Raw genomic sequence first — 25,851 nt, forward strand, 5'->3', positions numbered from 1 at the left:
CGCCGCCATCAACCTTCAACGTGCTTCTTGGCTCCTCCTGGTTCGATAAACCTTGGTTTCTTTCTGAGGGAAAACTTGCTGCTGTGCGCATCATACCTTCCTCTTGGGGTTGCCCAACGAACGTGTGAAATACACGCCATCGGATGCTAACCCGAAGGTGGACTTTTTAGGCATAGATGCATGCTGGATAGCGGTCTATGTACTTTGTCGTAATGCCCTGATTAAATCTCATAGTAGTCATCATGATATGTATGTGCATTGTTATGCCCTCTCTATTTGTCAATTGCCCAACTGTAATTTGTTCACCCAACATGCTATTTCTTATTGGAGAGACACCACTAGTGAACTGTGGACCCCGGTCCATTCTTTTACATCTGAAATACAATCTATCGCAAACTCTGTTCTCTACTGTTCTTTGCAAACAAACATCATTTTCCACACCATACATTTAATCCTTTGTTTACAGCAAGCCGGTGAGATTGACAACCTCACTGTTACGTTGGGGCAAAGTATTTTGATTGTGTTGTGCAGGTTCCATGTTGGCGCCGGAATCCCTGGTGTTGCGCCGCACTACACTCCGTTACCAACAACCTTCACGTGGCCCTTGACTCCTACTGGTTCGATAAACTTTGGTTTCTTACTGAGGGAAACTTGCTGCTGTACGCATCACACCTTCCACTTGGGGTTCCCAACGGGCGTGTGCTTTACGCGTCATCACCCCCACATCTCTTCCACCGAACCGACCGCCTCCCCTTTCCGCTTCTTCACATCCTCCAAATCTCCTCAACCGGCCGCCGGAATCGATGTTATCTACAGCCCAAGACCCCATCTACTGGCACACCATCGACACGGTCTAGCCTAGCCAAGATCCCCTCCATTGCGCCGAGCTCAAGGGAAGGAACCCTGGCTGGATCTGATATGTATCTGGGTGGAGCGAATCCCCCTCGGCTAGACAACGAGCTCGCTGTTTATGTCCATCACCGGCTACCTCGGCCATGATCTAGCCATCGAGGGATATTATGTAAATCTTTCCTAATATGTATGGATCTGTGAGTATATCCATTTATTGTGTTTGCTCCGAAAACACTTTACTGGACCTAGACATTTTGTGAACCTAGAGACTGTTCCCGATAGTGTAAAGTTAACACAATAATGTTTCCATATTTTTTGTAATATTGTTGGTCAAAATCTAGCCATGAACACAATATTTTTGTTGGTGGAAGCGAAATTATTATGTAAATTAGAAAGTAATGTGCGAATTGTGCCTAATAATATACTAATTAATGCATGGTGTTTGTGAGATGCGCAAAAATCCGTTCATAGTCAAATGCAAATCCCTGAATGAAATAAGGATGGAACTGGGATCTTGTTGTAAATTGTCATGTGTTTTCATGCTGAATAGGAAAATATACTTGAGGGGTTCTTTGCAATGTATAGAGCTGGTTGCATGAATCTTGAGGCATAAATGGATGCCCAGGATAAGCCCGGAAAGTTCACATATATGTAGAATGAGATTTTGGTCTCAGTCAGTGCGTTAGTCAAGGATGGCAATTTTATCCACTTATGTGGGTATCATGGATATCTGACCCGTTTAGCACAAGTATAAGAGTGGTTTTTCCCACGGATTCAATGGGATGGATATCCGCTAACTCATGCTGAAATGTTGTTATGCCGATTAACATAGTCCCTAAACCCATGGATATCAATGTATACCCGGATGTTCACTACTTCATTGGGTTTGGATTTGGAGCGGCATCCATATCCATTAATATCTTCGTGAGGTGCTCCAGACCGCTCCACCGCCATCCTTTTTAGTGCTAAAAGTTGAAAACTTGTTGTTGTTGTTGGATTCTTATGCTCTTCGGTCGAAATGACTTTTGGTGAGTGATAACCAGCGATTGAATCGGTTGATGATTTAATCTGTCGTTATTCTCCAAAGAAGAAATCGTCTCTGTTTTCTAGGTACACAGTCACACGCCGCTCGCGCGCGCTCGGTAATGCTTTCTCGTTTTCTCCCCTCCCACCATGCGCGCTCACGTCCACCTATATAAACACGACCGCCGCACCACGCAGCTATCTCCGAACTCAGCCAGCACGCGCGTCTCTGCTCCGGCCGCTTCCTCCTTGAGAGCCGGTCCCGGCTCGCCGGGTGGGAGGTCAGAGATGCTGCTGCACAGGCACAAGTTCCCGCTCCTCTGCTGCGGCTGCGGAGGAGCCGGCGGCGGCGTCGTTGCCACCGGCGTGGCCGCCCGAGGAGCAGCCCACGTCGACGACGACGCCGCAAAGAACACCGGCAACGGCAAGGGCGCGAGGCAGCTGTCGTGGGCGCAGGTGGAGGCCATGACGGCGGGCTTCACGACGGCCGTGGTCGGCGAGGGCGGCTTCAGCACCGTCTACCTCGCGCGCCTCTCCGCCGGCGGCTCCAAGCCCCAGCTGGCCGCCGTCAAGCTGCACCGCAGCTGCAGCGAGCGCCTCCGCCGCGCCTTCCGGCAGGAGCTGGACGCGCTGCTCCGCGTCCGCCACCCGCACATCGTGCGCCTGCTCGCCTTCTGCGACCAGCGCGACGAGGGCGTGCTCGTGCTCGAGTTCGCGCCCAACGGCAACCTGCACGACAACCTCCACGCTGGTGAAGGCAAGCAGGTCATACCGATGCCGTGGGCTCGGCGAGTGGCGGTGGCGCTGCAGGTGGCCCGCGCGCTGGAGTACCTCCACGACCGGTGCGAGCCGCAGGTGGTGCACGGCGACGTGAAGGCCTCCAACGTGCTGCTGGACGCCGCCATGGGCGCCAGGCTGTGCGACTTCGGGTCGGCCCGCGCCGGGTTCTCGGCGTCGGCGTCCGTCCGCCCGCCTCGGGCCGTGTTGGGCTCGCCGGGGTACGTGGACCCGCACTACCTCAGGTCCGGCGTGCTCACCAGGAAGAGCGACGTGTACAGCTTCGGCGTGCTGCTCCTCGAGCTGCTCACGGGCACGCAGCCATTCCACGACGGCCGGCTCCTGACCTCCGCCGTCGTGCCGATGATCAAGGCCGGCTCGTGCGACGTGGGCAAGCTCGTTGACCAGAGGTTGGGGTGCCAGTTCGACGTCGCACAGGCAGCCACCATCGCCTCGTTGGCGGCAGAGTGTGTCATGGAGAACCCGACACTCCGGCCGTCCATGGCAGATGTGGTCCGGGCACTGGAACAGACCTCGGTGGCGCGCCGGTAGATGATCGACGGCAAAGGCAAAGCCGTGAGACGTGCTCGGCAAGAGGAAGTAGAGTGGACCCGCACGATGGATGCATAGATCCGACGTGGAGGGCACTGTGACCGTAGGATGCGGGCGAGAGATGCCGTGTCGTGGAACGAACAAATTGCGAAGCAATTGGGTTGGTGAGGAGCAAGTGCCCGTGGTGGAGAGTACCAACAGAACAAAGCAAATAAAAATGGTTGGTCTGGATAGGGACCTGAGAAGAGGAGAATAACATTAAGCTCTAGGATTAAATTTTTTGTGCAGATTTCTTTCTGTTTCGTTTTCTAATCTCGTGGTGATCATGAGATCTTGTACCTAATGTAGAGTAGTGGTGATCATTTCTCAATACAACATTGGTTCCAACTTCCATGAAAAAAGGAAAAAATACACATATACAGCTCCACTTATACTACAGATGACCTAACAACATGTCATAAAGCTTATTTTGTTCTGACGAACATACCGTGATCTCCTTCTTGTGGGAAGAAGGAACTCCATCATTGCAGGGTTAGTTTTGTCCCTACACATGTACATACAGCAATACTGCCAATACGATGCTTGCACATATACGTGTACGGCTCTCGGTTCATACATGTCGTCCACGACGGCGACGCAGGTACGTAGCTCTCGGCGCCGGTACGGGCACGCACGGGCGCCGGTGGGGCGTCCCGGTCGTGATTGCACAGCCAAACCACCGGAAAATGGCCGTCCCATCTCCCTCACCACGGCCCCAGCCGCTGCCCCTGCAATGCGCAGCATCAGCATTATTGGTTTTCAAACGGGGAAGACGGACGTCGATCCGTAGCTGCATCGCTATCTGTATTCTTTGTCTCTGCGCGCGCCGTATCTGACGTCGGAGGATTGATGTCGATCTCCAAGCTACCTGCTGTATCCCCGGTTCGTGTCATTTTGATCGGAGATACCGCTGTCTCCGCGAACCGCATTAGTCGTGCTAACTAGAAAAATCGGGTGCTGCCTAGCCGGCTAGGGCCATTGGCTATCTAAGATACGTACGCCCCAACCACCGCCAACAGGGAGGAAGACGACGGATAAACTGGCTTGTCACTAATGCAAAAGATTAATAGGTGAGATTATCGTGCCTGCTTAGTTAATTGCAAGGTCAGGTCATAAGGACAGGGAGACCTCTACTTTGGGGGTATACGTATCCCACTTTGACATCTCCCTCCGCAATAATTTACAACGGGGATCGATCTTTTGGGTTATCTTTAGAGATGATTCCATTGCTTAGTGATTTAATCAGTGCCGCCTTATTATGCACTACCATATATTCTTCTTCTTTTTTATCACTCAAGTGCACTTTTAACAATAAAATGTTGAAGGAAACGCATTTCTAATATCCACTATAGTGTACAAAAATTTGGTATTAGTTCTAATTACCACCACCAAATTTGTCCCCGTGGCCATTGCGAAGCACACATACACCGCTGCTCACAATGGTTTTGCACAGAACATGTTGAACATGACACTCAGAAATGGCATGCACATGATATTTGCCAGATTCGGTGGCTGTAGTAGCGGGTGATGACGACGACCAGACTGGTTGTGGCGTATGTGCTACCATCGACAAAATAGCAGAATTTCTCCACCGCGAAAAATATCTCTCTGCCTAAAGTTAACACACTGCTATTGTTGATAGGCTACAAAGTTCATCGGCCAAACTCACTAAAGATGTCACTCTGCCTGAAGTTAGAAGCAATGAAAATATAATATTTTCTTAAGAATTTCCACTTATTATTTGACTTAACCGTGTTCACTCAATTGAATAAAATTTTCTCAGTGTCACCGAGTGTTTGTCATGCAAAACATAATAAAAAGCCGCAACCAAGTTTTGGGTTAGGATGAGGTAACATGCGCATTATTTATACCCAACTTTTATAATTACTAATAAATAAATTTTCCCAAACTAGAATCTTAATTAGTGTATTTTTATACATATTGCATAGTTAGCATGATTAAGTGCATTAAAATGTTGTTAAATAATAATCTTCATTTATTTATTAGTTCCAGGGACGGTCTATAAAAACTACATTTTTTGTTGTGCTAATTCAAATTCCATTTTGTAGAAGGTTTTGATAATGTTTTATTCCTTTTGCAGGCCTTGCTCCTTAAAGAAAGATCATGACCATTTCAATATCAGAAGGACTAATTTATTACACTATCATAACTTTTAGGGTATAATTATTTTTGTTAATGTGCATGCATGTGTGCTTCTGTGTGTACTTTAGTATCCTTGAATATCATGGTAGGAATATATATAAATCTAAAGCACATAATCCTAGGTAATATATACTTTTGTTTGTAATATCTGGATACAAATTTCTAGGGCGATTAGTTAAGATCAAATATAAAATAACAGAGCGTATGAGGTACCTACGAGGAGCTTCGATGTCCAATGCCTCTTACATGTTCCAATGAAATCAATAATATGGGTATCTATATTGAGAGGATACCCACAATCAAAAATTATTGCTTGGTAAATTACTAGAAAGATGCCCCACAGAGGGTTAGCCTGCTTCTTGCTTGTGGGTGGATGTACAATTAGATATTTGAACTAACTCAATTTATTGATAAGCAAAAAAAGAGTGATTTACTTAATAACAAACATGAAAAACAAACCCTTAGCAAAACCAGAAGTTTATCTTCGACATTGCCGTATAGGCCTGTCACATCTCAACGTCCAAAATATGAACTTGCCTGAGAGATATTTAGTGGACATATGTATCACACAACAAGACCTAGGAATCTAAAGTTATTGAACAAACTATGGTTGGAAGTGTACCCTTTGGAAAACATGTCACCGAGCGATGCTTACTCTTTTTGGACCGCCAACAATAAACAAGAGAATGCGAGGATACCAAAACATCATTGCATCATGGTTTCGGTCATGATGACCATGTTACAAAAGGATGGATGCAAATGAAAAAATATGAAAAAGGCACATAATTTGCACACAAGTTTGCAAATGAATGTGAGACAGATATAGGGGGTGTTCCATAACAGGTTGTGGTGCTTCTCAAGTATACAACAAACTAAGGGCACTTAGCTATTATTTTGGCCACATATAGTTGTAGTTTTGATGCTTGTAGGCTACAGTAGTAGTCCACAAATAACGAAATACACTGTCTAAGAAGTGCTTGTATATGTTCAACATCAAATGGGTATGGTATTCTCTTTGTTTGGCATGTGAGAATATTATCTTGACTCCATTTGCCAATAATTTCCATGCATCGATGTTCGAATGAAGCCCGGTAATCAGGTGTATACGTGAGCACGCATTCAATGATCGACACGTGTCTAACGTCGTGGCTCGCCCGTGAAGTGATAAGAAGCCCAACCTTATCCTCTGACCTGCTCCACCTCCCCTAGATCGATGCCAGACGCAGCAACGCCAGCACCCCGTTAGCCAGGACCAGCGGCCAGAAGCACCGGAGCAGGGTGCGCGCACAGCCCGATCCCGATCTCGAGCCGCTGGAGCAGGAAGACGACCAGTGCGAGACGAAGAGCTCGTGCATGCGCTCCAGACGTTGCTGCGGCGCTAGGGCCGGCATGTCTGAGATGTTCAGCGTCGCGTGGTACCCCCGCTGGATCAGCGGGTTCATCCACGCACAGGACGCGCGCGACGAGCCACGACGCCGCCGCGTACCGCGTCACGTTCTCGTCGTCTCTGGCCACGTTGGCAGGCTCGCGCGATGCTCCCGCCGCAGCTCCCCAAGCCTGCGCACCTCCCGCTCGCCCTCGCCGCCACCACCACCTCCGCCGCCATCACCTGCCGCGACAGCTCCTCTAGCGGCCGCCGCCCGAAGGCCAAGCCCACCGTGTTCCCGCCTCCGCCGGTCCGCCGCCTGGTCTCCATCTCCCTCCGCCGCCTCCTCCCGCGCCTGCGCCCCCTCGGTGGCCGACGGCTCGTGCGGAGGGGGGGGGGGCGGAAGTCGCCCGCCGAGGATGTCGCTCAGTTGCACCAGATCTGTGAGGAGGGATATGTGGACCTCGCTCAGTTGCACCAGATCTGTGAGGAGGGATATGTGGACGACTATCATGGTTTTCTGGTGTATCTGGAGGCATCGGAACGAGGTGGTGTTCAATGGCGCCACCCCCGCAGCGGCGGCCATTAGGCATAGGATTAGGGAGGAGTACCAGAGGTGGCGTGTAGCTAGGCTTTTCCGCTCTGAGTCCTTTGGATTTCCCGAGCCTTTTCCTTTTTCGTGGAGAGATGGAGATTAGGCTTTCCTTCAGTAGGGGAGCTGCCACCCCTTGTTGGTAGTGATACATGTTGTTCAGGTTTTCTTGCCCTTTCTTCTATATGATTAGTACACCTTCCAGGGTGTATTCTCGAAAAAAATCTAAGATATCTACGCCTAAAGCACCGTCCACAGTGAGGAAGACGATGGATAAAGTGGCTTATCTCGGATGGAAGGAATAATAGGAGCGATTAGTGTGCTTACTTAGTTAATTCACAAAAAAAAGTTAATTGCAAGGCTAGGTCATAAGGACAGCCGGGAGACCACTACTTTTGGTGTACATGTATCCCACTTTGAGATCCTCGTGCACTAATTGCAATGGAGATCGTTGCGCCCCAGGCTTTTCGTCATAGATGATTACATATTGCTTTAGTGATTTTGTCTGTGCAATTTCCATGTTGCACAATACTGTTTATCACTTGTTTTCTGAGGCAAGTGACCCTTTCAACAACAAAATAGATAAAAAAGGCAATTATTTTGTTTACTATCTTCCGGTTGAAGATTTGGTTTATAATCTCCAAATTTATAAAGGCAAGTTTGATCCTAACTAGTAGCATAACCGCATTCGTTTTGTCCATGCAAAAAACTGTAATGTGCCTTTGAATACGAGTCCGGTAATAGTTCTAGGTGAAACATGTCAAACATGGGGCATAACGGTTCGAGTGATATGTTTCATCAGTTTCATACAATTTCATTGTTGCAGTGTACACTACGGGAAAAACATGCGCTGTCGTGCAACCTATGTTTGTCGGCAAAGATTTATTTGTCGTGCGCACGGAAGAAAATACACGGTAAAGATCTTGGCCACAGCAAAGACAGACACGAGCGCACGGTAAAGATATGATTCACAACAACGACGAAAGAGAGCGCACGACAAAGAAAGCTGCACGGCAATGGATCAACACAGCCCACGACAAAGATTTGATGCACGATAAAGCACAAAAGACATCGCCGTGCACGCCTTTGCCTAGTGTTTTTAACAACGCACGGCAAAGCAAGCTTTTGCCTAGTGTTTTTTTAACAAACGCACGGCAAAAATGTAAAAATTAGATTTTTTTTTCTCAACTCAAAAGGCGTGGCGTGGTATTGTTATCAACAAACTAACACTTAGCCCGGTGGTAAGGTTGCACGCTTTTCCTACTATGCATCCTAGGCTCGAAACCCAAATTGGCCATTTTTGGGTCTTATTTTTTTAGATAAAACATGTTTGACACACGGCAAAGAAGCGATCTTTGCCATGCGGCATCACACTGTAAAGCCTTTGCCGTGCATATAGGACCTTTTACCGTGCAAATAGTTGCACGGCAAAGCCTTATTTTCCGTAGTGGTAGCTGAGCAAGATCATTTCGAAAATAGTTATAATAATTAAACTTCTACTTTTTCTTGGAGCTGCTTAGAAAGTTTCATTTACACTTTTGCCCCCCCCCCCTCACCCAATACTGGTATTTTGTATTTTGCCCCCCCTGCATTTCTTGTCAAGCTCCGCCACTGCATCTTGCAATGGCAAAACTCGGCATGATCCGATGCATCTATTCTCCTTAAACTTGTTTTGTGGTGACAAGCTCCAATTTACAAATGGAATCTGGGAACTGTTTGGGTCTTTAATAAAATAAATTGTTGGCTTTTAGAACCTGAAATTCAAGTTTTTCAAAATTATGCAATATTGGGTTTTTTCGAAGCTCTCTTCACGAGGAACACGCTTGTTCTAATAAATTGTTGATCTGGTGTTAATACATTTTGGTATTTTCGAATCCACTTAAACAGCCTGGTCGGAATGCCATTTCCAAACCACTTTAAACTAGAAGAAACAAAATTTTATATGGTTCCCACGAAGAAGATGAATTAGCGGTAAAAGATAATACATACGCTATAATAAAGCTTCACGAGTCATAATATCATATACTGTGCAAAAAAAGTACAATGTTTTCAACATAAGAGCCTCTTTAACAGAAGGGGAAAGACTCACTTCCAAAAACATGTTTTTGGAGAGGAGAGAGGTGATTTTTTAGGTTTAAATTGCGCAAACTCCCCAAAACTATTTATGTTCTCTCTCACATCTAGTTCTGAGCACTACTTTGCATATACATTTAAAATCCAATCAATACAAAGATGACTAACATAAATAACGATAGCATAGTGAAATAAAGTTTGTTAATTATGTTGTCATTAAACACCAAAATTAGTTGGGGGTGCCTTTCATAGCTTTGAAAAGATTCAAATACGTAGTAGTAAATATAGTGGCCTTTCCTTTTTAATTTTATTTTTTAGACATAAAATATAATATATTTATCTACTAATAAAGAAAGTAAGGTTTCTACCCAAAAAAATTGTCCGTTTTAAAATTGCCCACGTTTTTGCGTGGCCTACTCCAGAAATATCAGCAAGCAGCCTCGGTCGGAAATAAATCAACACACTGATTAAAATATGAATGAAGCATCAAGGAGTGAATGATCGATTGTGGCTTGCTTTGAGAAAGAACGACCAAGAAAGATATGCTTCAGAGGGGAGATGTTGAGGGGGCGAGGCACCAAACTTCAGAGAAGAACGGCAGGCATTGACGATTCTAATTCCGGTCAGTGTTGGGTGGTGGAAATGGCCGAGTACGGGAGCGAAAACAACACAGCAAGGCCGGCGGCGCCAGGTGCTTCAACAGAGGAAGGCCAGCACGGCGGGGTCCGGAGCGGTGCACAACCGCCGGAAGCGCACCGCGTCGGGAGCTAGCTGGCGGCGGACGACGAGCAGGTGACGGGCTTGAGAGGACAGAAACGAGTAGCGGAGCTGAGAGGGGGGGTCGACCGACGCGAGTCTGCTCTGTGGTGTGTGTTCCTGCTCTAGGAAAAACATCGACTTGGGCCGGATTTAGGCCTGTCCAGGCTGGGGCTTTTTCTTATGTTTTTATTTTTCTTTTTTCATTGATTTACAGAAAAAAGGGCAAAATTAAAAAGGGTTTGGGGGGAAAGGGGAAAATATTTTTGAAATTTGCAAAATTTTCCGATAGATTTGATTTGTTTACAACATATCCAAAGCAATATAGTTATTTCAGTTTTATTAAAGATATAAAAGAGGGAAGAGGGCTTTATAGAACACTAGAATAAAATAGTTAAACAAAATAGGGTTTACCAAAAGAGTGTAAAAACATGTAATGTAATGATGGGATGATGTCTTTCTGATGTAAATAAATACAACCAAATCTAATTAGGGCAATAACTAAATTGTTATAAATATACTTCATAATGATCGTGCAAAGGACGAAACAAAAACAAAAAAATGTTTTATTTTGAGCAAAAAAAAGGTTAGGAAGATTACTAAATGTTAATAAAGGACTTCGTGCCATTTGGATTCAATTAAGGAATAAATTTAGACAAAAATCGTTTTATTTATCATGGAGCCGTACCAACACACATGTTTTGTGCTAGTTACACCTATTTCTCTTTAAAATACTTGTTTCACATTATTTCGAGATTTTTAGGCTTTTGGGCTAGGATTTTTGGGCTTTTGGGCCAGGATTTGTGATGAAAAGTGTAGCCAGAGTCCGACTTCTGGTCTGGCCCGCCTATGCCCAGGGGCTCCCCCTCTGCTCCACCAACCTCTGCCCCGCTCCGGACTTGATCTTCTCCTCCGCCGGCGGTGGCGACGTCCCATCTCCGTCCACTTCCTCACATTCGCCACCGCCACCACCACTGCCACTGAGTGAAATCTGAGAACAAAAGTAAACCTGAACTCTGAACATAAACCAATCTCTTTACTCTCGTATCGTTGGCTCGTTGTGACGGCGAGTCATCTGAGATTCTGAGTTGTGTGATTTTGGTTGTAGGTACGCGGCGGCGAGGGTGGTACCTCGAGGCCGCAGTGGGAGGCAGTGATAGCTATACTTCATCACTTCAGTTGGATCTGGGGCAACAAGGACGCCGTCGGCCAAAATATAAGGAGCTAAGTAGCCAACATTCTGGCAAGCATTCGAGTTTGGATGCTTTCAAGTCTTTGGGAGAATTCTTAATGGCTCCTAATAGCTTTCTCCTGAGCTTATGATTGGTCAGTTGAATGGACTGTAGTCCTATAAATTTCATGTGTCCTATCAAAGGTTTATAATTTTCAGTGTTGAGTTCATTCTGTTACAGCTGATCGTGACCCATATTCATTGTATCACATGGTAGTTGTGTGTTGGTTGATACTTTCGATCCGGATCGCGGATTGTAGCATGATAAGCTTTTTCCTTAGAAGATCTAGGTTTAATCGAACATTGGGAAACACTGCTAAAATGCTGTAAAGGAAACGTTCACAAGATTTGCTAGTGTATTTTATGTTCAGTTTACCGGACCTACCTAATTTACTTTTAAGGGGTTGTGTTCAATGATGGGAATAGGCCAGGGTTAAAGTTTCACCTCCAGTTATGCATACATATATAATTAAAGCACATATTTGTAACAAATAAAATAGAAATTTATGAGTAGCGCATCCGTAAATACTCTTGCCCCTAAAGCTAGAGGTGAGAAGTGTCTAATGGTCCAACCAGTGTCCTTACAGCCGCAAGCAATAATAGTTATTAAGTAAATGAATACAGACCAAAGCCTTAAGCTAGATGATTTTGCCATGATCCATAATGAATCACTAAACATGTACTGTTACTTTCCCCTTTATGTCACTGAGGTTTCGCGGTAGCACGCCGTTCTCCACTCATGCCATCTCTTCCCTTTATCGACTTGAATGACATGTGTATCTGTAGATCATCAAGACGAGGCAAAGAGACAAGGATACAAGATTGCAAAACTCCTATTCAATCCTTGCACACAACGTAAGATTATATGCACATGAACGTTGCGAGGATTCACCCCAACCCACAGCCTGTGAGAACTACTCAGACATAACATCAAGATCAAATACAAAGATAGAAATCATTGTGCGAAATACTTAGATTGAAATCACAATATTCTTACAATGATCGCCAATTCTCAAGGAGATCTCTATTACAATGGTGATGACTATAGCTATGGAGGAGATTGGAGATGCGATGGATGAACTATGGTGGTGGATATCCTTCGGTGTGGTGCAAATGAGTCTGGTGGATGACGGCTCTGTTTAGCAACGAATGGCTCTCCTTTCAGCGTTGGTCCCTTCACGAAATTTATAGGATTTGACCTCGGGAATGTTGTAGCACATGGTACGGGAAGACGGTACGGGTGGGGCTTGCCCGTACCGATAGCCGTTAAAGCTCCTGGAACCGCCTTTCCGAGCCACGCTCCTGACGCGATTTTTTTTAGTAATTGCAGGTCTATTTGTCATTATAACATGATTTCCTGCACAACATCCAAAAAAGAAGAGATTGCATATCTTTGCATTAATTAGTCATTAGTGGCATATTGAAAGGTAAACTCAGTCAATTTCTTAACTTAGCTAAGAGTTTAAACGCGAGAAAAGGTTGCGTATTTCACAACCATCACTAGTTGTGGGCAGCAAAAGTTAGAAACCGAGTTAAAGGCTAAAAATAACTTATAGATCATGATTTTAATCCTGTGTGTGTGCATGTGCATGTGTCTATGTTGTTTTCGACTTTTCAGGCTTACAAAAAGGTAAAACGGAATTTCTGGTTGCATACGACGTCGAAAAAAACGTATAATATATCGAAATGATCGTGGCTTCTGTTGTTGAAATGTTACAGTCCACTTGGTTGGAGTGCTTACCAGACCAATGGAGTTAGCATTAGACCTTAGACATATCCTCATTTAGGGTATTAGATTCAACTACTCATTTGTGTTGCCGCTGTATCATGCATGCATTGTCGCCAATGTTGTAACAGTTAGCAAGAGAAACATGATGTCAGTAGAGATCCCGGCTTGGCTTTAGCGAGGGTAAGAGTTTCAGTTTGATTTTAGAATGAAAACTAGGTCTCAAGCCTGAGCAGACTCTCCATATTTGTGCAGACTGTTGTATTGTGATCCAAATTCATATACTAAAGGGAGGCTAACTTCTGACGAGCGGAGCGAGGCCCGTCGCGGTACGGTACGGATCGTTGGCACCGCCTATATATACATCTTGTAAGCCGCCGGCTAGGGTTTATCAGATTATAAGATAACCCACGGCGTTTGTAAACACCTCCCGATATAGTGAAGTTTTGCTGGCTGGCGCCCGTGGTTTTTTCCCCTTCTTTGTTGGAAGGACGTTAAATCTTGTGTCCCCTGCGTGTGTTCTTGTTTCGTTCTTCGTTATTTGCTTGTCGCTTTTATAACAAGTGGTATCAGAGCCCGTGTTTCAATCTAGGTTTTGCGACATGTCTTCCTTGAAGTTCGATCTACCGCAGCTGGATTACACCACAAGATTTTCTCCGTGGCAAGTGAAGATGAGGGCGATACTTACCCAATCTTCTGATCCGGATGAAGCTCTTGATGGATTTGGCAAGAAAGATGCCAAGACCTGGACCGACGATGAAAAGAGGAAAGACCGTAAGGCTTTTTCATTAATTCAGCTTCATCTATCCAACAATATCTTGCAGGAAGTGCTGGCTGAGAAATCCGCAGCGGCGTTGTGGTTGAAACTGGAATCGATCTGCATGTCCAAAGATCTAACCGATAAGATGCACGTGAAGATGAAGTTGTTCTCGCACAAGCTGCAAGAAGGTGCGTCAATGATGAATCACCTATCGATCTTTAAAGAGATCGTTTCGATTTGCTATCCATGGAGGTAAAATATGATGATGAGGATCTAGCTCTTATACTCGTTAGTCTCGTTGCCTAATTCTTTTGCGAATTTTCGAGACACCTTGTTATACGAGTCGTGATGAACTAACCCTTGCCGAAGTTTATGAGGCCCTCCAACGAGAGGGAAAAGATGAAATCTATGGTGCGGGCAGAGGGTTCGTCATCTAAGGCGAGAGGCACCGCAGGTCCGAGGCAGGACCGAGAACAGAAACAACAACTACAACAGAGATAAGAGCAAGACCGACGAGAGGTCGCTCAAAGTCCAAGGGACGAGATGGTAAGTTCTGCAAGTATTGTAAGAAAACTAGCCATAATATTGATGATTGCTGGAAGTTGCGGAACAAAGAGAAAAGAAACGGTACCTACCAACCGAAAAACAAATCCGAGGGTGATGGTAAGGCTGCTGTTGTTTCCGGTGATAATTCGGATGGCGATTGCCTAGTTGTGTTTGCTGGTTGTGTTTACGGTAATGATGAGTGGATCCTTGATTCTGCATGTTCGTTTCATATTTGCTCGTAACAAAGACCGGTTCAGTTCTTATGAGTTTGTGCGAGTGGAGATGTTGTGCGTATGGGAGATAACAATCCACGTGAGATCGTGGGCATTGGCTCCGTTCAGATCAAGATGCATGATGGCATGACACGCACTCTGACAGATGTGAGACACATACCTGGTATGGCCGGAAATCTGATCTCTCTCAGTACCCTTGATGTTGATGGGTACAAACACTCCGGTTCTCGCGGAGTCTCGAAGGTATCAAAAGGTTCTCTCGTTCACATGATAGGTGATATGAATTCCGCAAAGTTATATGTTCTTAGAGGTAGCACTTTATCCGGTATTGCTCTGCTGCTGTTATTCCTGATGAACCTGGTAAAACTAATATGTGGCATATGCGTCTTGGACATATGAGTGAACATGGCATGGCAGAATTGCACAGGAGAGACCTGCTAGATGGCTGCAATTTGAGTAAGTTTGAGTTCTGTGAGCACTGCATTTTTGGTAAGCATAAAAGAGTTAAATTTAATGCTTCCGTTCATACCACCAAAGGGATTTTAGATTATGTGCATGCTGATGTGTGGGGACCTTCCCGCAAGACTTCTCTTGGTGGTGCAAATTACATGCTTACTATCATAGATGATTACTCCGGAAAAGTGTGGCCTTTCTTTCTGAAACATAAATCTGATGTGTTTGATGCTTTTAGAAAGTGGAAAGTTATGGTAGAGAAGCAAACAAAAAAGAAAGTTAAATTGCTTCGTACTGAAAATGACATGGAGTTTTGTTCTACTGTTTTCAATAATTATTGCAGCGATGAAGGCATTGTCAAGCACCACACCATCCCATATACTCCTCAGCAAAATGGTGTGGCGGAGAGGATGAACAGAACCATCATCTCCAAGTCTCGTTGCATGTTGTCTAATGCTGGTATGCATAGATATTTTTGGGCTGAAGCAGCCTCCACCGCCTGTTACTTGATAAACGAGGTCACCTTGTATTCCGCTTGATAAGAAAACTCCTATTGAGGTATGGTCCGGTTCACTCGCTGATTATTCACAGTTGAGAGTTTTCGGTTGCACTTGCTTATGCTCATGTTGATAATGGAAAGCTAGAGCCCGGGGCTATTAAGTGTGTGTTTCTTGGTTATGGTTCGGGAGTTAAGGCATACAAGTTATGGAATCCTCGAAACTAAGAAAGTTTTGCATAGCGGAAATGTTGTCTTTAATGAGGTCTGTTATGTTTTATAAGAGTTCATCTATAGATGTTACCGATGCTCGTTGATTTTTCCGATAATTCGATGATGAACAACGGAGGATTAGCGTGCGGGTGGAGCACGTGGAGGAGAAAGAAAATGATGTTGCTGAAATTGATAACACCGTTGTTCAGCACTCACCACCTATTTTGCAGCAAACAAATAGTTCCATTGTCTGTCGATAGACCGAGGCGTAACAAAGGTCCACGTCCTCGTTTAATTGAAGAATGTAATCTTGTTGCTCATGCTTTGAGTTGTGCTGAACAGGTGGAGCATGGTACCGAACCTCGCTACATATACCGAGGCCGTTGCATCCGTTGACCACGTGAAGTGGATTTACGCTATGCAAGAGGAGATGCAATCGCTTGACAAGAATGGCACATGGGATGTTGTGCCCTTGCCTAAACAAAAGAAGGCTGTCCGCTGTAAGTGGATATTTAAAAGAAAGGAAGGTTTGTCTCCTAGTGAGCCTCCGAGGTATAAGGCAAGGTTAGTAGCAAAAGGTTTCAGCCAAATTCCGGTATTGATTATAATGATGTATTCTCTCCGGTTGTGAAGCATAGTTCCATTCGTGCATTCTTTGGTATTGTGGCTATGCGTGATCTTGAGCTTGAGCAGCTAGATGTAAAGACTGCTTTTCGCATGGTGAGCTTGAGGAGGAGATATACATGGACCAGCCTGAAGGTTTTGTAGTACCCGGTAAGGAGGATCTTGTTTGCAAGTTGAAGAGGTCCCTTTATGGTCCGAAACAGTCTCCAAGACAAGTGGTACAAAAGGTTTGATTCATTTATGCTTGCACATGAGTTTAAGAGATCTAAGTATGATAGTTGTGTTTATATCAAGTTTGTTAATGGATCACCAATATACTTGCTGTTATATGTTGATGATATGTTGATTGCTGCCAAGAGCAAGAAAGAGATCACTATTTTGAAAGCACAATTAAGTAGTGAGTTTGAGATGAAGGATCTTGGTGCTGCTAAGAAAATACTAGGTATGGAAATTACAAGAAACGAGAAAATCTAGTGTGTTATTTCTTAGTCGGCAAAATTACATTCGAAAGTTCTTCATCGTTTTAATATGCATGATGCAAAGTCCGTTAGTACACCAATTGCTTCCCACTTCAAATTGTCAGCATTGCAATGTCCTAGTACTGATGAAGATATTGAGTACATGTCTCGAGTTCCATATTCTAGTGCTCGTTGGTTCCTTGATGTATGCCATGGTTTGTTCTCGTCCTGATTTATCCTATGCTATGAGTTTGGTCGATCGATATCTTGCTGATCCTGGTAAAGAACATTGGAGAGCTGTTCAGTGGATTTTCAGGTACCTTCGTGGCACATCCAAAGCTTGTTTGAAGTTTGGCAAGACCGGTGAGGGACTCGTTGGCTATGTGGATTCAGATTTTGCTGCCGATTTGGATAAGAGAAGATCCCTCACAGGTTATGTGTTCACCTTGTTGGTGGATGTGCTTGTGAGTTGGAAGGCAACGTTACAATCTGTTGTTGCCCAATCTACAACCGAAGCGAATATATAGCAATTAATGAAGTCGACAAAGAGTCTGTTTGGTTGAAAGGTTTGTATGCTGCGCTTTGTGGAGATGATTCTTGCATTAACTTGTTTTCTGACAGTCAAAGTGCAATATACCTTACTAAAGATCAAATGTTCCATGAGAGGACAAAGCACATTGATATCAAGTACCATTATATTCGCGACATTGTTGCTAAAGGTAAACTGAAGGTATGCAAGATAAGTACTCATGATAATCCTGCTGATATGATGACAAAGCCAGTTCATGTTTCCAAGTTTGAGCTTTGCTCGAGCTTGGTTGGTATAACTTGTTTAGCCCAAGTGGCTGTTGGCGCCGAGCAAGTGTTTTTTCTTTTGTCTGTTCGGGAGATTGTTGAAGTTCATGCTACAAGATGGAATTTGTCTCAAGGTGGAGTTTGTTGTATTGTGATCCAAATTCATATACTAAAGGGAGGCTAACTTCGACGAGCGAGAGCGAGGCCCGTCGCCGGAGGCTTGGGCCGTCGCGGTACGGTACGGATCGTTGGCACCGCCTATATATACATCTTGTAAGCCGCCGGCTAGGGTTTATCAGATTATAAGATAACCCACGGCGTTTGTAAACACCTCCCGATATAGTGAAGTTTTGCTGGCTGGCGCCCGTGGTTTTTTTCCCCTTCTTTGTTGGAAGGACGTTAAATCTTGTGTCCCCTGCGTGTGTTCTTGTTTCGTTCTTCGTTATTTGCTTGTCGCTTTTATAACAAGTGGTATCAGAGCCCGTGTTTCAATCTAGGTTTTGCGACATGTCTTCCTTGAAGTTCGATCTACCGCAGCTGGATTACACCACAAGATTTTCTCTGTGGCAAGTGAAGATGAGGGCGATACTTACCCAATCTTCTGATCTGGATGAAGCTCTTGATGGATTTGGCAAGAAAGATGCCAAGACCTGGACCGACGATGAAAAGAGGAAAGACCGTAAGGCTTTTTCATTAATTCAGCTTCATCTATCCAACAATATCTTGCGAGGAAGTGCTTGGCTGAGAAATCCGCGGCGGCTGTGGTTGAAACCGGAATCGATCCGCATGTCCAAAGATCTAACCAGTAAGATGCACGTGAAGATGAAGTTGTTCTCGCACAAGCTGCAAGAAGGTGCGTCAATGATGAATCACCTATCGATCTTTAAAGAGATCGTTTCGATTTGCTATCCATGGAGGTAAAATATGATGATGAGGATCTAGCTCTTATACTGTTAGTCTCGTTGCCTAATTCTTTTGCGAATTTTCGAGACACCTTGTTATACAGTCGTGATGAACTAACCCTTGCCGAAGTTTATGAGGCCCTCCAACAGAGGGAAAAGATGAAATCTATGGTGCAGTGCAGAGGGTTCGTCATCTAAGGCAGAGGCACCTGCAGGTCCGAGGCAGGACCGAGAACAGAAACAACAACTACAACGAGAGATAAGAGCAAGACCGACAGAGGTCGCTCAAAGTCCAAGGGACGAGATGGTAAGTTCTGCAAGTATTGTAAGAAAACTAGCCATAATATTGATGATTGCTTGGAAGTTGCGGAACAAAGAGAAAAGAAACGGTACCTACCAACCGAAAAACAAATCTGAGGGTGATGGTAAGGCTGCTGTTGTTTCCAGTGATAATTCGGATGGCGATTGCCTAGTTGTGTTTGCTGGTTGTGTTTCGGTAATGATGAGTGGATCCTTGATTCCGCATGTTCGTTTCATATTTGTCGTAACAAAGACTCGGTTCGGTTCTTATGAGTTTGTGCAGAGTGGAGATGTTGTGCGTATGGGAGATAACAACCCACGTGAGATCGTGGGCATTGGCTCCGTTCAGATCAAGATGCATGATGGCATGACACGCACTCTGACAGATGTGAGACACATACCTGGTATGGCCGAAATCTGATCTCTCTCAGTACCCTTGATGTTGATGGGTACAAACACTCCGGTTCTCGCGGAGTCCTGAAGGTATCAAAAGGTTCTCTCGTTCACATGATAGGTGATATGAATTCTGCAAAGTTATATGTTCTTAGAGGTAGCACTTTATCTGGTATTGCTGCTGCTGTTATTCCTGATGAACCTGGTAAAACTAATCTGTGGCATATGCGTCTTGGACATATGAGTGAACATGGCATGGCAGAATTGCACAGGAGAGACCTGCTAGATGACTGCAATTTGATTAAGTTTGAGTTTCGTGAGCACTAAATTTTTTATAAGCATAAAAGAGTTAAATTTAATGCTTCCGTTCATACCACCAAAGGGATTTTAGATTATGTGCATGCTGATGTGTGGGGACCTTCCCGCAAGACTTCTCTTGGTGGTGCAAATTACATGCTTACTATCATAGATGATTACTCCAGAAAAGTGTGGCCTTTCTTTACGAAACATAAATCTGATGTGTTTGATGCTTTTAGAAAGTGGAAAGTTATGGTAGAGAAGCAAACAGAAAAGAAAGTTAAATTGCTTCGTACTGACAATGGCATGGAGTTTTGTTCTACTGTTTTCAATGATTATTGCAGCGATGAAGGCATTGTCAGGCACCACACCATCCCATATACTCCTCAGCAGAATGGTGTGGCGGAGAGGATGAACAGAACCATCATCTCCAAGGCTCGCTGCATGTTGTCTAATTCCGGTATGCATAGACGTTTCTGGGCTGAAGCAGCCTCCACCGCCTGTTACTTGATAAACAGGTCACCTTGTATTCCGCTTGATAAGAAAACTCCTATTGAGGTATGGTCCGGTTCACTCGCTGATTATTCACAGTTGAGAGTTTTCGGTTGCACTGCTTATGCTCATGTTGATAATGGAAAGCTAGAGCCCAGGGCTATTAAGTGTGTGTTTCTTGGTTATGGTTCAGGAGTTAAGGCATACAAGTTATGGAATCCTGAAACTAAGAAAGTTTTGCATAGCAGAAATGTTGTCTTTAATGAGGCTGTTATGTTTTATAAGAGTTCATCTATAGATGTTACTGATGCTGTTGATTTTTCTGATAATTCTGATGATGAACAAAAGAGGATTAGCGTGCAGGTGGAGCACGTGGAGGAGAAAGAAAATGATGTTGCTGAAATTGATAACACCGTTGTTCAAGCACTCACCACCTGTTTTGCAGCAAACAAATAGTTCCATTGCTGCTGATAGACCGAGGCGTAACAAAGGTCCACGTCCTCGTTTAATTGAAGAATGTAATCTTGTTGCTCATGCTTTGAGTTGTGCTTGAACAGGTGGAGCATGGTACCGAACCTGCTACATATACCGAGGCCGTTGCATCCGTTGACCACGTGAAGTGGATTTCCGCTATGCAAGAGGAGATGCAATCGCTTGACAAGAATGGCACATGGGATGTTGTGCCCTTGCCTAAACAAAAGAAGGCTGTCCGCTGTAAGTGGATATTTAAAAGAAAGGAAGGTTTGTCTCCTAGTGAGCCTCCGAGGTATAAGGCAAGGTTAGTAGCAAAAGGTTTCAGCCAAATTCCAGGTATTGATTATAATGATGTATTCTCTCCGGTTGTGAAGCATAGTTCCATTCGTGCATTCTTTGGTATTGTGGCTATGCGTGATCTTGAGCTTGAGCAGCTAGATGTAAAGACTCGCTTTTACGCATGGTGAGCTTGAGGAGGAGATATACATGGACCAACCTGAAGGTTTTGTAGTACCTGGTAAGGAGGATCTTGTTTGCAAGTTGAAGAGGTCCCTTTATGGTCCGAAACAGTCTCCAAGACAAGTGGTACAAAAGGTTTGATTCATTTATGCTTGCACATGAGTTTAAGAGATCTAAGTATGATAGTTGTGTTTATATCAAGTTTGTTAATGGATCACAAATATACTTGCTGTTATATGTTGATGATATGTTGATTGCTGCCAAGAGCAAGAAAGAGATCACTATTTTGAAAGCACAATTAAGTAGTGAGTTGAGATGAAGGATCTTGGTGTTGCTAAGAAAATACTAGGTATGGAAATTACAAAAGACAGAAAATCTAGTGTGTTATTTTTTAGTTAGCAAAATTACATTCAAAAAGTTCTTCATCGTTTTAATATGCATGATGCAAAGTTGGTTAGTACACCAATTGCTCCTCACTTCAAATTGTCAGCATTGCAATATCCTAGTACTGATGGAGATATTGAGTACATGTCTCGAGTTCCATATTCTAGTGCTCGTTGGTTCCTTGATGTATGCCATGGTTTGTTCTCGTCCTGATTTATCCTATGCTATGAGTTTGGTCGGTCGATATCTTGCTGATCCCGGTAAAGAACATTGGAGAGCTGTTCAGTGGATTTTCAGGTACCTTCGTGGCACATCCAAAGCTTGTTTGAAGTTTGGCAAGACCGGTGAGGGACTCGTTGGCTATGTGGATTCAGATTTTGCTGCCGATTTGGATAAGAGAAGATCCCTCACAGGTTATGTGTTCACTGTTGGTGGATGTGCTGTGAGTTGGAAGGCAACGTTACAATCTGTTGTTGCCCAATCTACGACCGAAGCAGAATATATAGCAATTAATGAAGCTGGCAAAGAGTCCGTTTGGTTGAAAGGTTTGTATGCTGAGCTTTGTGGAGATGATTCTTGCATTAACTTGTTTTCTGACAGTCAAAGTGCAATATACCTTACTAAAGATCAAATGTTCCATGAGAGGACAAAGCACATTGATATCAAGTACCATTATATTCGCGACATTGTTGCTAAAGGTAAACTCGAAGGTATGCAAGATAAGTACTCATGATAATCCTGCTGATATGATGACAAAGCCAGTTCCTGTTTCCAAGTTTGAGCTTTGCTCGAGCTTGGTTGGTATAACTGTTTAGCCCAAGTGGCTGTTGGCGCCAGCAAGTGTTTTTTCTTTTGTCTGTTCAGGAGATTGTTGAAGTTCATGCTACAAGATGGAATTTGTCTCAAGGTGGAGTTTGTTGTATTGTGATCCAAATTCATATACTAAAGGGAGGCTAACTTCTGACGAGCGGAGCGAGGCCCGTCGCCGGAGGCTTGGGCCGTCGCGGTACGGTACGGATCGTTGGCACCGCCTATATATACATCTTGTAAGCCGCCGGCTAGGGTTTATCAGATTATAAGATAACCCACGGCGTTTGTAAACACCTCCCGATATAGTGAAGTTTTGCTGGCTGGCGCCCGTGGTTTTTTTCCCCTTCTTTGTTGGAAGGGGTTTTCCACGTTAAATCTTGTGTCCCCTGCGTGTGTTCTTGTTTCGTTCTTCGTTATTTGCTTGTCGCTTTTATAACACAGACAATGTTGTTATGCACTACACTGTGGAAAATGTTAGGAGCTCTTAGAACTGGTTGTAGTCCCAGGTTTTATTGCTGCGCACAGCTCCAAGCAATCAAAGTGCAATTTCTCTACTATATGCTTTCTGTTGTGTTATATCATAGGGTGGTACCTCTTGCTTAACTTGTGGAGTAGTAGCATTGATAGTACAAAGTATAATCAAATCATATATTTTGTCATCCTCATGTCTACTGCATGATCAGTTTGGTTTTATTTGATCGTTCATGAAAGTAGACCTTTTTGTTCTGCAATTAATTCTTCTGTTATTCATTTACAGGTCTATTCAACTGGTTAACCTTTCTGCTCAAGACCCTAATAAGGTATATCTAACAGTTCTTCTGTAAAGCTTGAGAGTTGCTGGCAAGGTAACCAGCTACTCTCCCCCAAAAGAGGAAAAAGGCAGGCTAGCAACTGGAGTACTCCAACTCCAGTATTTGAGGTCCCAGACGTGAAGTGGCAAACTGCCCGCACTACCATTCTATGGAAGCATGCGGATTGGATTTGGGGTATCCGGTTCATCCTCTGTATACGAACGCCAAGAAAGGAAAGGGTGGCAAGCCTCAGAATTTGAGCTCAGGACCAACGCCATGGCAATTCCTGTTTCATCGTCCTGAATAATTTCAAGCAAAACGAGACCATGTGTTTGTGTTGTACTAGTACGTAGCCGCCACAGTGATTCTAGAGCCCTTGCCTAGATTGTGTCATCAGATTGCCATAATATACCATGTAATCTTGTGCCAGACCTCAGTTGTGTATTTTGAAACCGTTGCAACGGCTCAACAAGATTCAGTTAGTTCAGAAAATGTTTTGCGGACTTTACCCCTCTGCTGTTGATCTACTCCGTATCATCTTTTCCCTGCTATCCTATGTAGCCTGCATCATTCTGTATCTTTTTTTTTGTATTAGTAGTATACTCCTATGTAAGTTGTGACTTTGATGATAAATACACAACTCATTTGTATTCCCGTGCTGAAATATAGAAGCCCGATGACCGATATAGGTACATCACATGGTGCGAGCTTGAGCCCATGCTCCGCGTGGGAATCCTTTTTTCTTTTGCCGTGTCGAATAGAGACGAGTCATGAGTGCACGTAGCGCAAGGAGGGTGCCGCTTTAAAACATGTGCCGTGTCGACCTGATGAAGGCAAAACTATATCCTTCCGTTTTATAGCACGAGAATCCGTGATATCCCGCACGACATATCGGGAGCCTCCTCTTACATCCTGGCCGTGCAACCGAACTTGGACGGGTGTAAAAGGTTAGCTCGTTGGCTACATGACCTATGGTTTTAATAAGAAAAACATAAGCTCATCAGCTCGGCTATGTTGTTCTTCTTCTTCCTCTCTGCAATATCCATGGCGTCCACCCTGCAAACCAAAACAAAATCAGAGTACAATGAGAGAAAGATTGGATAGGGGTTTAGCTAATCAGAGTTGGCTTAATCTATATGATGCAGCAGCTATTATCCACCTTGAGTATAATCACTCAGACCATCGCCCTATTATGCTTAACACTGAGTACTATGTGCCTAGTCCTGGATCAATAAATCAGAGTACACGAAGTTTTGAGGCCAAGTGGTTAAAAGAGGAAGGGCTCAGTGATGTTGTGTTAGAAAAATGGGAAGCTGCCCAGATTGCCGCGATCGACGTGCATGGCCGCCTGAAGGCGGCACATGGCGGGCTTCATGACTGGGACCGGGCGGTGCTGAAGGGGCCCAAGCAAACCCTACGTAAGGCCCAACGAGATTTGGAAATCCTCATGAGAGGCCCGATAACAGCTGAAAGCGATCAGAAGAAGCATCACCTAGCTAAACCGATCGAAAAAATTGTGGAACAAGAAGAGATTAAGTGGCAGCAGCGCTCTAGAGCTAATTGGCTACAAAATGGTGATAAGAATACTGGTTTTTTTTTCACAGGTTCTCTTCTGCTCGGAAACAGAAAAACCATATTAAGCAACTTAAGGACCCGACATGCCAATTCGTTGAAGGTACTGATTTATTAAATCCTGTGATTGTGAATTATTTTACTAACCTGTTTTCTACGGATAATCCTGTTATTGATCCGGCATTTATGGAAAAGGTTATCCCCAAGGTTACTCAGGATATGAATGATATGTTGACTGCTCCATTTTTGGCTGATGATGTTAAAAAGGCGGTTTTCAGTATAGGGTATCTCAAATCCCATGGACCGGATGGACTGCACGCAATATTCTATAAAAAGTTCGGGCATATTATTGGGGAGGAGATCACAGGGGCTGTTCTTCAAGCTATTAATGATAAAGTGATCACAAATGGATGGAATGAAATCATTATTGTTCTGATTCCAAAAATTGACAACCCGGAGGAAGTTGCACAGTTTAGACCTATCTCTCTGTGTAACGTGGTGTACAAAATTATATCGAAGATGTTGGCTTCAAAGTGATTCTACCAGACATTATTTTGCCAACTCAAAGTGCTTTCGTTCCCGCCAGGTTGATCACTGATAATGTTCTGGTTGCCTATGAATGTGTGCATAAAATTAAGAATAAAAGATAGGGTAAATCTGGTCTTTGTGCGGTGAAGCTGGACATGCATAAGGCGGATGAAAGAGTGGAATGGAGTTTCCTCAAGCATATGATGATCGGACTTGGATTTCATGAGCACTGGGTGGAGCTGATTATGGCTTGTGTTACTTCTGTCTTCTATTCTGTTCGGTATAATTCCCAGTTAATAGATGGTTTTTCTCCTACTAGAGGTATTCGTCAAGGGGATCCATTGTCCCCTTATTTGTTCCTTTCATGTGCAGAAGGTTTATCAAGTGTTTTGTTGCATACTGAGGACGTTGGTGGCATTGAATGGGTTAAGGTGTGCAGAAATGCACCATCAGTTTCTCACTTACTTTTTGCTTATGATTCCTTGATTCTCTTGAAGTCGGATATGAACAGCTCGTTGCAACAAGCTCTTGACTCTTACTGTGCTATTTCAGGACAATTGATTAGTGTGGCAAAGTCTAGCATCTATTTCAGCCCAAATACCAATGTTGAAGTCAAAGTTGATATGTGCAATATTCTTAACATTAATACAAAAGCTATCTCTGATACATATCTGGGGCTCCCTGCAATGGTAGGATCAGATAAGAGTGATTGTTTTCAGCA

The 25,851-nt window shown here is 44.2% G+C and overlaps 1 protein-coding gene across 1 annotated transcript; it reads left to right on the forward strand.

The window, feature by feature from the left end:
- The first annotated feature begins 2,109 nt into the window (after nucleotides 1-2,109).
- LOC124680977 (salt tolerance receptor-like cytoplasmic kinase 1) lies at nucleotides 2,110-3,613 on the forward strand. The gene has a single exon (XM_047215987.1). It carries the CDS (start codon nucleotides 2,164-2,166, stop codon nucleotides 3,202-3,204), a length of 1,041 nt encoding a protein of 346 aa, XP_047071943.1. The 5' UTR covers nucleotides 2,110-2,163; the 3' UTR covers nucleotides 3,205-3,613.
- The last annotated feature ends 22,238 nt before the right edge of the window (nucleotides 3,614-25,851 follow it).

Source organism: Lolium rigidum, unplaced genomic scaffold, assembly GCF_022539505.1.
Source record: "Lolium rigidum isolate FL_2022 unplaced genomic scaffold, APGP_CSIRO_Lrig_0.1 contig_32103_1, whole genome shotgun sequence".
NCBI classification, from domain to species: domain Eukaryota; kingdom Viridiplantae; phylum Streptophyta; class Magnoliopsida; order Poales; family Poaceae; genus Lolium; species Lolium rigidum.